Source organism: Anser cygnoides, chromosome 35 (assembly GCF_040182565.1).
Source record: "Anser cygnoides isolate HZ-2024a breed goose chromosome 35, Taihu_goose_T2T_genome, whole genome shotgun sequence".
In the NCBI taxonomy this organism is placed as follows: Eukaryota; Metazoa; Chordata; class Aves; order Anseriformes; family Anatidae; genus Anser; species Anser cygnoides.
The window spans coordinates 1,105,513-1,117,960 of NC_089907.1; the positions used below are offsets into that span (position 1 = coordinate 1,105,513).

At 56.2% G+C, this 12,448-nt stretch overlaps 1 protein-coding gene across 25 annotated transcripts in view; it reads right to left on the reverse strand.

The window, feature by feature from the left end:
* The window catches only part of TNXB (tenascin XB), a 42,919-nt gene extending 30,858 nt beyond the window's left edge, over positions 1-12,061 (reverse strand). For 4 of the 25 annotated variants that reach the window (XM_066986634.1, XM_066986645.1, XM_066986644.1 and 1 more), the window contains exons 1-12: positions 11,859-12,044; positions 10,157-10,377; positions 9,345-9,581; positions 8,703-8,815; positions 7,764-7,917; positions 5,781-6,755; positions 5,614-5,703; positions 5,148-5,435; positions 4,106-4,399; positions 3,039-3,332; positions 1,326-1,619; positions 557-847 (exon numbers count right to left, since the gene is read on the reverse strand). In XM_066986634.1, the coding sequence (XP_066842735.1) occupies positions 557-847; positions 1,326-1,619; positions 3,039-3,332; positions 4,106-4,399; positions 5,148-5,435; positions 5,614-5,703; positions 5,781-6,755; positions 7,764-7,917; positions 8,703-8,815; positions 9,345-9,581; positions 10,157-10,373 (3,247 nt within the window). In that variant the 5' untranslated portion in view covers positions 10,374-10,377; positions 11,859-12,044. Of the gene's footprint in view, positions 1-556; positions 848-1,325; positions 1,620-3,038; positions 3,333-4,105; positions 4,400-5,147; positions 5,436-5,613; positions 5,704-5,780; positions 6,756-7,763; positions 7,918-8,702; positions 8,816-9,344; positions 9,582-10,156; positions 10,378-11,858 lie in introns of all 25 variants that reach the window. The other 21 variants (XM_066986641.1, XM_066986640.1, XM_066986635.1 and 18 more) reach the window with 13 other exon arrangements.
* Between the last annotated feature and the right edge of the window lie 387 nt (positions 12,062-12,448).

Genomic DNA, 12,448 nt, shown 5'->3' on the forward strand with positions numbered 1-12,448 from the left:
CCCTGCTTCAAGAACGTGGTCAAGCATCGCTCTTTGGTGGGAAGTACAGAATCATTTCTTTCCTCTGCACTTCCACACAGCCTTTGCTTGGTTTTTTGTTTTTTTCCCTTTTTCCCTTTCCTTTTCCCTATAGTTACATTATTTAATTAATAATTATTTTCCCTTAATAATTATTTTTCCTTTAATTATATTATCCTTATCTCAACCCGGAAGTTTTTTCTTTCCTTTTCTTCTTCCCCTCCTCTTCTGAGGAGGAGGTGTGAGAGAGCAGTTGTGGTGGAGTTCAGCTGGCTAGCAAGGTAAAACCACCACACCAGCCTTTCATCCATCCTTCCATTCATCCACCTATCTATACATATATATGTATACCAATGTATCTCTCAACCTCTCAAAACTTAACTACACATACCCATCCCTCCATTCCCCAGTCAGAGACCAAGAGGTGTGCTCATTTCCCAGAAAGACCAAGGACCCTGGAAGGACAATGCCCGACTCCCACTATGCTCTAAAACCCAGGTGTGCACGAGAAAAGGACACGGCATGCAGCAGGCCTCACTTGTGACAGCATCAGTGGAGATGGGGCCCAGACGTTTCCGTCCCCACATCCCATACAGGTTGAACTTGTAGCGGCGGGATGGTGACAGCCCTGGCACGGTCACTGTGCGAGAACCACCGTCCACGGGCAGCGCCTGCGGCTGGCCTTGTGCATCCTTGTACTGCACCACAAAGGAGTCAAAGGTGCCCTCGGGGACGCTCCATTCCAGCTGGATGGAGTCAGGGGTGATGTGGGAAGCTGTGAGCTCCCCCAGGTGTGGTTCAGATGGTTTATTTTCCAGTTCGACTGTAGCTGCAACACAAAGGGCACAATGCAGGGCAGAAACATTTCTCAGTCCTTCCTTCCCTACCTCTGTCACTTCATTCCTCCATATTTGCATCTCTTTGTTTATTCAACAATCCATCCTTACATCCATAAATTCAATTAATCATTCCTTCATCTCTGAACTCTATCTACCCATTCATCATCTACAGAAGCTGTCCAAGTAAGCTCCAAACTAACTATCCATCTGTCATCCATCCTTCTATTCATCTGTCTGTCCATACATTCACCAACAGTCATCTAACTGCCAGGAAACTCAACCAACCAGTCATTTTTCATTTCTTTGATGTAGCTGTTTACGTGAATGTACACCCATCCATCCATCCAGTCAATTGTCCATCTGACACTCAATCCATATTTATGCACCATGGGCCCTCACAAGACTCCTGTCACACTCGAAACACATGGCCCACAGGGGACACGAACACAATATGCATCAGACCCTCACCTGTGATGGCATCAGTGGAGATGGGGCCCAGACGTTTCCGTCCCCACATCCCATACAGGTTGAACTTGTAGCGGCGGGATGGTGACAACCCTGGCACGGTCACTGTACGGGAACCACCATCCACGGGCAGCGCCTGTGGCAGGCCTTGCACATCCTTGTACTGCACCGTGAAAGAGTCAAAGGTGCCTTCTGGGATGCTCCATTCCAGCTGGACAGAACTGGGGGTGATGTGGGAGGCCTTGAGGTCGCCCAAGCGTGGCTCGGATGGTGGTTTCTTTTTCGGCTTGACTTCAGCTGCAACATGCAAGTCATAATGCATGCCATAAACATGCTCCAGTCCATTTGTCCAACCCTCCAGTCTTTCTTTCAGCCTTCCATGGAACTCTCCACCAGTTTATTGACCTAACCTCCATCCATACACCATTAGACTGCACTCAGCATCCCCCCAACTGTCAATTCATCTAAACATCCACACACCCATCCCTTCATCCATACTTGTAACCACAAAAAAAAAAAAACACACTTCCAACCATCCATCCACCCTTCTATTCAGCCATCTGTCCAGACATTCATCCAGATAATCATCCAGTCATCAAGCACCTTGATTTGACCAATCAAACAAACAGCCCATGATCTAGTCTTTTATTTCGCACTTTGCCTGCTGCTTCCACGTGTTCATTCAGGTTTTTCTTACTCCATTAATCAGTGAATCATTGAATCATCATAAAATTGTCAAACAGCCACTTTGAAAGGGCCATCAAATGCTCATCAGCTCCAACCTTTCATAGAATCACAAAATCATAGAACGGCTTGGGTTGGAAAGGACCTCAAAATCATCTAGCTCCAACCTCCCTGCCATGGGCAGAGATGCCACCCAGTAGATCAGGCTGCTCAGGGCCTCATCGAACTTGGTCTTGAACACCGGGGTACCCACAACCTCTCTGGGCAACCTGTTCCAGAGCCTCACCACCCTCTGAGAGAAGAATTTCATCCTAGCCACTAATCTAAATCTCCTCTCTTTTAGTTTAAAACCATTCCCCCTTGTCCTATGATTATCTACCTGAGCAAAAAGTTGCTCTCCATCTTTTTTATAAGCCCCCTTTAAGTATTCAAAACCTCAGTAAGGTTTCCCCAGAGCCTTCTCTTCTTCAGGCTGAGCAGCCTCAACTCTCTCAGCCTTTCTTCACAGGAAGAATCCTAATTGTCTAAGACTACCGTCTAAACTTTCATCTAATCCTCCAACCAACCAGACATCTAGCAGACTGTTACACCATCCCTCCAGCCATACACCCTTCCATCCTCTCATCTAACCATGCAGGCATCCAGTCATTCAAACTACTATTCAGTGTGTGAATCAGTCACAAACTTATCAAAATGTCCACCCATTCATCAGTTTATCCATCTATCATCATCCATTCATGTCTCCACTGAACTACCCATCAGACCTACCATCCATCCCTCCCATCTATTCAGCCAGTAAACTAGACACACATTTGTCCATCTGCCCATCCATCCATTTATCCATCCATCCATTCATCACTCGAACATTGCATGTTCCCATACCTCCATCCCTTCATTGTATTCAGCACCCAAGAGATGTTTTGTTTTCCTACAAGTCTCAAGAGATTCATTCCAGAACCTTGCCTAGCTCCTGCACTGATCCAAACCCAAGGCTTGCAAGGAGATGCAAGTGCAGCAAACAGCAGCCCTCACCTGTGACAGCATCAGTGGAAACAGGGCCCAGACGTTTCCGTCCCCACATCCCATACAGGTTGAACTTGTAGCGGCGGGATGGTGACAGCCCTGGCACGGTCACTGTACGGGAACCACCATCCACGGGCAGCACCTGTGGCTGGCCTTGTGCATCCTTGTACTGCACCACAAAGGAGTCAAAGGTGCCCTCGGGGATGCTCCATTCTAGCTGGACGGAGTCAGGGGTGACGTGGGAGGCTGTGAGGTCGCCCAAGTGTGGCTCAGATGGTGGTTCCTCCTCTGGTATGACTGCAGCTGCAACACAGCACAATACTGGGCATACATATCAACCCATCTGTCCACCTAGATATCCACTCATCCATCCACCAATGCAATTGTCCATCAGTCTGTTATGCAGCCTTCCTTCCACACACGCTTAGACACAACTCAGCAGCCTTCCAACTATTACCTCAGGTACATCCAGCCACCTGTCCTTCCGTCCATTCTTACAACTATAAACAAACCACTTTACAAACCATCTACCCACACTTCTACTCATCCATGTCTCCAGCCATTCATCCTGTTAATCAGACAACAAGGACCTTCACCAAACATCCAAGCAAACCATCAATGATTTACACCTTCATTTAGCTCTCTGCTCACCACTCCCTTCCTCCACCAATTAATCAGAATGTTTCTCGTTCCATTAACTGATCAGATATTTCTCCAGTCCTCCATCCACCCAAACCTAAGTCTATCCCTCCATCCATCCACGCACCCACCCACCTAGAAATATATCCACTCATAGAAAACATCCACAACCAAACATCCTCCCAAAAATCTAGCCTTTCACCTTTTCTGCCACTTAACCAGGGATACTGCCAAAAGAGGTATCCCCACATCCGCAATTTTCCTTGCCCCCATCACTCCATTCCTTCATCCCTTCATCCATTCACCAGGCACAACCCAAGAGATACACCCATTTCCTAAATGGGCCAAGGACCCTGGATGGACCCTGCCCTTGCTCCCACTTTTCTCTAAAACCACAGTGTGTAAGGGACAAGGACATGGCATACAGCAGCCCTCACCTGTGACAGCATCAGTGGAGATGGGGCCCAGACGTTTCCGTCCCCACATCCCATACAGGTTAAACTTGTAACGGTGAGACGGTGACAGCTCTGGCACAGTCACTGTATGGGAACCACCATTCACAGGCAGTACCTGCAGCTGGCCTTGTGCATCCTTGTACTGCACTGCGAAGGAGTCAAAGGTGCCCTTGGGGATGCTCCATTCCAGCTGGATGGAGTCGGGGGTTACGTGGGAGGCTGTGAGCTCACCCAGGCGTGGCTGGGATGGCAGGTCCTCCTTTGGGAGTGCTGGGGCTGTAATGGCGACAGCAGAATACAGGGTACACAGGGGACAAGCATCCTTTATCTACTCATCCATGCACCTATTAGTTTATATGTGCATCCATCCATCTAATCACCCACCCATCACTCAGCTCACCCATCTATCCATCTTCCCATTCCTCCATTTGTTTTCCCAATGTCATCCATCTAATTATCTTTTGCCAGTTAATCCAGCCTGCCAGCCTTCCACAATTTCGTATTTGAGTCCATCCATCCATCTATTAGTCTTTCCACCTATCCTTGTATCCTTCCATCCAATCATCCACCATCTTTCCATGCCTCTTCTCCCTCACATATGTTCATGGATACTTGAACACAAATAACTAAGCATGTAACCATCCATCTAGTCATTCATTAAGCAATCTGATTATTCATCCAAGCACACATGCTTTCACCCATCTATGATTCCATCTATTCATCTATCCATCCATTCATCAGTTCACCCACCCATTTTCCCATCCATCCAGAAATCCTTCCATTCAATCCCAACCATCTGTCCCACTATCCACTCAATTATCAATTTATCTACCATCTCATCAGCCAGTCACATAATCATCTAATCATCCATCCTTTCATACAAATCTCTCCATCCCTTGGACCTTGCATGCACACAAGCCTACCACCAAATCAAGGGCCAAAGGCCGTTCCTATATCTCTCAAGGTCAAGGACCCGACATGGAGGTCCACAGGGAACATAGATGGAGCATGCAGCAACCCTCACCTGTGATGGCATCAGTGGAGATAAGACCAATACGTTTCCGCCCCCACACCCCGTACAGATTGAACTTGTAGCGGCGGGAAGGCAACAGCCCAGGAACAGTCACTGTGCGGGACCCACCATCCACAGCAAGTGCCTGTGGCTGGCCTTGTGCATCCCTGTACTGCACCGTGAAGGAGTCAAAGGTGCCTTCAAGGACGTTCCATTCCAGCTGGACAGTGCTGGGTGTCACGTGGGAGGCTGTGAGCTCGCCCAAGCGAGGCCGCTGTTGGGGTTCCTCCTCTGATGGGGCTGCAATGGTGGTGGCACAATGCAAGGCATAAACATCTATCTGTGTGTCCATCCATTCATCATTCCATGTGTCCTTCCTTCCTTCCTTCCTTCCAACCACACCCAACTTGGATACCAAGAGCTAGTGAGCCCGAACACCTGGGTTTCCCCAGTGCTGCCAGGAATCACTTGGGGGTACCTGTTTTGGCCATGGCACCTTGAGGCTCAGTCAGCTCCATCTCATACAGATGCTCCCAGTCTATCGGGGGCTCACTGGTGCCACCTACCCCTGCAACCAAAAGAGCAGTATGGGGTTATTAGATGCCCCCATGCAACGCTGTCCCCACCCCTGTCCCTGTCACCCACCTGCAGTCACCAGGGATGTGTAGGACTTGGAGACGCGCCCCTGCACCACGCCATGCACCTCCACCCGGTACATGGCCCCTGGCACCAGCCCTGGCACCCGGGCCACTGCTGTGTCCCCTGGCACCCGCAGTTCCCCCTCGGCCCCCTCCAGCTCCCCCAGGGGCCGGTAGCGGATCACCACAGTCTCTGAGTGGCCCCGCAGCCCATCCAGGTCCACAAGGGCCTCTCCGGCAGCCCCTGGCATAAGCTGGGGCTTGGGGTGGGGACTCTGTTGGAGGTGGCGGAGGAACTGGTGGCGCAGCGAGGCTGGGCTGCGGCGAAGCAGGTAGGAGAGGATGGCACGGGCTACTGCAGGCACTGTCTGGTTTCCCCGGAGAGGGAAGGCCGTGGCCCGGAGGTGGCTCTCCAGGCGCTGCAGCAAGGACCCATTGTAAGACGAGAGCTTAGCCCCCAGGTCATGCAGAGATGGAACACCTGGGAGCACTGGGGACATGGGAGATGCTGGGGAGACCGGAGACTTTGGAGATGAAGGTAAAATGGGGGACTGTGGTGATGCTGGGGACTGTGGAAATGCAGGCGACCTTGGGGATACTGGGGATGCTGGTGCCTCTGGGGACCTTGGGGACACTGGTGACCATGAAGATTCAGGGGAAGCTGGTGATGCCGGGGACACTGGTGACACTGGAGACCTCGGGGATGCTGGTGACCTCGGGGACCCTGGAGATGCTGGGGATCCCGGTGACCTTGGAGATGATGGGGACGCTGGTGACCCCAAGGACCCTGGTAAGACCAGGGATGCATCCGGTGATACTGGTGATGCCGGGGATCCCAGGGACCCTGGGGACGCTGGTGACACTGGGGACCGTGGGGATGCTGGAGACCCTCGGGCTGATGGTGATGCTGGGGCCACTGGAGATGCCAGGAATGTAGGGGACCCCAGGGGCCCCCTGTGGGTGGGCAGGGGCTGAGCAATCACTGTGAGAGCAAAGGGGACCAGGGTCAACAGCCTGGCCCCAATAGCCCCCTTCTGCCACAACCCAGGGACCCACAGGGGGACACAGGGATGGATGGACATGGGAACAGACTAGGACACATGGACACATAGGGGCAGACTGTGGACATCTGGGACCACAGAGAGAGACTGGGAACCCTCGGACTCATGGGGAAGGACTGGGACAGACAGACTTGTGGGGGCAGACTGGAAACATCTGGACCCAGGGAACAGAGGGACGCACAGGGAGGCATCAGTAGATGTGGGGATACATGGGCCCATGGGGACACGTGGGGTTATACTAGGGTCACATGAATCCATCAGGGCAGACGCAGATGGACAGGCCTGGGGGGACACATGGACCCACAGGGACAGACTAGCGACACACAGACCTCCGCTGGGCAGACAGACGCACGTGGACCCGCAGAGCCATAGGGACATAAAGACACATGGGGACAGACAGAGGCTGCAGGCACCACCCCTGTACCCATTCCCATCCCAGTCACCATCCTTGTCCCATGTCTGTCTCCATCCCCACCCCTATCCCCATGCCTGTCTCTGTCCCCATCCCTGTGGCTGTGACATCCTTGGTCCTGTGCAATTCCCATCCCGATGCCCTCCCCATCCCCATGTCCATGCTTGTCCCCCACACCATCCCTGTCCTCACCCCAATCCCCATGCACATGCTGTCCCCATTACTGTGCCTGCATCATCCCTGTCCCCATGTCTGTCCTTGTGCTATGACCATTCCTGTCCCCGTGCTGAATGTTGTCCCCATCCATGCGTTGTTCCCGTCTCCACCCCCATGTTGTTCCCATCCCCATGTTGTCCTGGCCACCATGGCCATGCTCTCCCCACCCCTGTCCCACCCCCAATCCCTGTTCTCACCCCTGTGCCCATGTCATCCCCATGCCCATGCTGTCCCCATACTGTCCCCATGCCTGTCCCAGTTCCTGTCCCCAGCAGTCCCTGCCAGGGCAGGTGGCACGTACAGGTGCGGACGCGCAGGGTGCCAGGCATCCCGAGGTGCTGGTCCCGCTGGGCCTGGATGAAGAGCTCGAAGGCGCTTCCAGGCACCAGCCCTGTCACCTCGAAGGTGACAGCAGAGCCAGGCAGTTCATGGGTGGCCATTGCTGCTGGTTCCTCCTGGGGAAAGAGGGTCAAAAGAGTGGGACCTGTTTCTGAGCCAGGTAGCGGGCAGGTGGCCACAGTCAATGGCTTCTCCTGGAGTTGGGGAATGTCTTGGAGTCACACTGGGGACATACTGAGGGCACCAAAGTGGGGACGCAGTGGAGACAGTGGTGAGGACACCTTATCCCTGAGCCAGGTAGGTGGCAGCATACAATGGCTTGTCCTGAGGCTGGGGGACATGTTGGGGACACCTCAGGGGGGCTACTGGGGACACACTGGTAACACCACAATGGGGACATGTCCCAGTCCCTAAGGAGGGCTGCAGGCAGATCGTTGCAGCTCATTCTGGGGATATGGGGCATGCTGGGGACACCCTGGAGACACATCACCATTCCCAAGCCAGGCAGCAGAAGGGTGGCCACAGCTATTGGCTTATCCTATGGACAACAGATGTGTTGTGGACATGCAACAGATGGGTGACACCACTGTGGCTCACCCTGGGCACAGGGGACACAAAGGGGAGATGTCCCCATCCCTGAGCCACAAAGCAGTGTGGTGACCTGGCCCCTGGCTTGGTCTGAAGACAACAGACACACTGGGGACATGTTGGGGATACAACAAGGACACTACAGAGGTGTCCCCAAAAGGGTTAGCAGCAGATGGCTATGGACACCAACTCATCCTGGGGACAACGGCCACATCGAAGACATGTTGGAGCTACACTTCCACACTGAGGATACCGTTCTGCTGGGGATGCATCCCAATCCCAATCCCAATCCCTGTCCCTGTCCCCATCTTACCATGGGGATGAGGGCCACCTGGTAGCCATCCACGGGCATGCTCGGTCGAGGCCAGGTCACACGGAAGGATGTCTGGTTGCGTGCAGCCAAGCGTGGTGTCACTGCAGGGATCTCTGCAGGGACACAGCCCTTTTGGGAGGTGCCAACACAGGGATGCCCCGGGGCACCCCAGGATGGGGCAACCACAGGTTGGGAACAACATGAGGACACCTGGGGATGGGGACCCATGGAGTAGGGACACCCTGGGGACACCACAGGACAGGGCACCCAGGGGATGGGGACAACCACAGGGACGTGGAAGGCGTGCCCAAGGAACAAGAGTGCCCAAGCCATGGGGACACCGGGATAGTGGATACCCCCAGGACCATGGGGACACCCAGAGCACTGGGGACTCTGAAGAGGGGCTGGGAGCGAAACCAGAAGCACTGAGGACCCCAGGGCACTCTGTGGGGGACAACCAAGAGCACTGGGATGGGGACACTGACTGAGTGCTGTAGAACAGCAGGGGGCACTGGGGGACAGTCAGGGATACACTGAGGTGGGGCATCAGGACCCACCATGGCTGGGGGGAGGGGATTTGGATGAAGAAGCCGGGGGGCAGTGGGGATGCTTGGGGACACGTGGGGACACTTGGAAACGTACCGAGGGTGCAGTGGGGCCCACCACGGCCGGGGGGGCAGGCAGGTGTAGCACAGGATGGCCCGGTGAAGCCGGTGAAGCAGTGGCAGCGGCCAGCCCGGCAGCGGCCCTGGTCACTGCAGTCGAGGGGGCATCGGGGCTCGGGGCAGGGGAGGCCCCCCCCACCCTCCCCCAGCCGGCACCCGCACCCGCAGCCCCCTGCCTCAGGGGTGCTGCACAGTCCCCGCGCTGCTGTGCGCCCTGCAGGGATGGGCATTGTCCCCCTGGTCCCCAAGCGCCCCATGTAACCCCCTCATTCCACCCCCCACCCCCCCATATTCCTTCATAAGCCCCCCATGTCCCCCCTGTTTATGTCCCCCCAAACCTCCCCCTGTCCCCCATACCCCCTCATATCCCACCCCTGTTTCCCTTGTCCACCCCCCCCACGTTCTTCATTTCCCCCACATTCCCCTGTACCATCCTATACTCCATGTCCCATGTCCCCTGCATATCTCCCACGCTTCCCCCCACATTCCCCCATATCCCCCACGTCCCCAAACATATCCCTCATGTCCCTATCCCCCATGCTCCCCCCCATGTCCCCCCATATTCCCCATGTCCCCAAACATACCCCCATGCTCCCCCCTGGGTCCCACCCATATCCCCCATGTCTCCAAACATATCCCCCATGTCTCCAAACATATATGTCTCCAAACATATCTCCCATGTCCCTATCCCCCATGCTCCCCCCCCCCTCATGTCCACCACACCCTTCCATGCCCCCCACACACCCCCATATGCCTCCCATATCCCCCCCACCCTCTCCATCCCCATACCGGTGCTGGCCTGGGGCCCCCCGTTGTCCCCGCACTGCCCCTGCAGCGCCCGCACTTCTCCCTCCAGCTCCCGCAGGCGCCCCAGCACTGCCTCCAGTGCTGCAGCCCCACAGGAGAGCTCTGGGGAGCCAGGGGGGGGTCCAGGGGGGGGCCCTACCCCCCCCTGCACCCTTCGCAGCGTCAACACCAGCAGCAGTAGTGGCAGCCCCAGGGTCATGATCCTGCGGGGAGGGGATGGATGGCACCCACAAGGGGACACGGGGTTGCATGTGGACACCCGGGTAGACCCACGGATGCCCACAGGGATACGTGGGGAAAACATAGGACTCAGACACCAGCAGGGACACATGGATGCCCACAGCACCCATGGCAGACACACATGGGACACAAGGACACCCATGGAGGGCAGAGGGACACCCACGGGGGACACATGGCACCCAAGCAGCTGCCCAGACCAGGGGCATCCGGGGGAACGTGCATGGAAACAGAAACGGCAGCCACCCCTCCCCCCCCCCATACCCCCATGGCAGCACCCACCCATGGCACCTGCAAACCACAGCACTCATCCATAGCCCCCATGGCAGCACTGCCCCACAGCTCTGACCTGTGCCACCCACAGCAGCCACCTACAGCACCAATGACCCACAGCACCCATGACCCATCCATGGCACTGCTCCACAGCACTCAACCATCGCAACCACGACACCCACCCACACCATCACTGCCCCACAGCCATGGTGTCACTCCCTGCCCCCCCAGACCCTGAGGGCCCTGTTGCCCCATAGGGACCTGAGGGAGCTGGGGGCTGTGGGGTGGCCCCAGGGCTTGGAGTGAGTTGTGTGCACCAGTACTGCCACCAGTAATGCCCCAGTTTCCACTAACTCCAGTAGCTTCATTCCTCCAGTGCCTAGTAACTCCAATAACACCAGTAATCACCAACAAATGCCAGTAACCCCACCCTCCAACAACCCAGCAACACCAGTAACATCATGAACTCCAGTAAAGCCAGCAACACCTACAGCATTAGTAACTCCAGTAACACCAGCAGTGCCAGCAACGCCAGTGATGCCAGTAATTCCAGTAACTCCTGCAATTCCAATAGCTCCGGCGATTCCAGTAGCTCCAGCAGCACCAGCAAATGCAATTAGTCCAGTAACACCAGCAACACCAGCAGCACCAGCAATGCCAATTACTCCAGTAATGCCAGCAACACCAGCAGCACCAGCAATGCCAATTACTCCAGTACTCCAGTAACACCAGCAACACCAGCAGCACCAGCAATGCCAACAGCACCAGCAATGCCAATTACTCCAGTAACTCCAGCTACTCCAGGAACACCAGTAACGCCAGTAATGCCTGCAGCACCAGACCCTACCAGCCCCTCTGGTCGCTCTATGACCCTGTCCCACGGTACCTGCCCCGCACTGCTGCTGCGCCCAGGCAGTCGCAGCAGCTGCGGCTGCAGCACAGGGGGGTTGGGACCCAGCCAATTGGGGGCTGGGGGTGGGGCTGGCCCAGTAGGGTTCGGCCCAGCCCAGTTGGGCCCAGCCGGGGCCCACTGGTTCTGCTCAGCCCGGTTCGGCTCAGCTCAGCTCAACCCAGCCCAGCCCAGCCCAGTGCAGCGCAGCCTGGTTCAGCTCAGCCCGGTTCTGCTCGGCTTGGCCCGCTTAGGTTCGGCTCAGCCTGCTTTAGCCCAGCTCACCCAGTTCGGTTCGGTTCAGTTTGTCCCGGCACGGCGGGCGGCGGGTGCAGCAGTGCCGGAGCGGGGCGGCTCCATCCCTTTCATAGCTCTGGGCCGGGCGCTCCGCCAGCGCTGAGCTCACGGCGCGGCCCCACCGCAGGTGCCGCCGGGCCGGGGCAGAAGCGGGCTGGACACTGGACAGCACCAGGCTAGGCTGAGATGTACCCACGACAGGAACGGGGCAAGAACCTGAACAAGAGTGGGGCAGGACCAGGATGGACCTGGGGCAGAATTGAGGGGCCCAGCACTGCTCCCGCACCTGCCCCTCCTTGAGCTCCGGTGGACACAGGGGGCCTTGAGCCCCCCACCGCCTCCCCGTTGCCCTATGGGCTGGGGGAACCAGCCCCCCCCCCCCGCTCCGAGCGGGGCCCCCAGCCTGGCCGTGGCCCTGGGATGAGCGGGACCGGGCGGGATCGGGCGGACCCCGGGGGGGGCCTGGGATGTGTTTACGGGCAGCGGTCACCGCGGCAACCAAACATCTGGGCGGCGCGGCCAGATGTGGGGTCCAGCTGCCATAGCAGAGCGGTGACACAACGCGTGGGGGGGGGCCA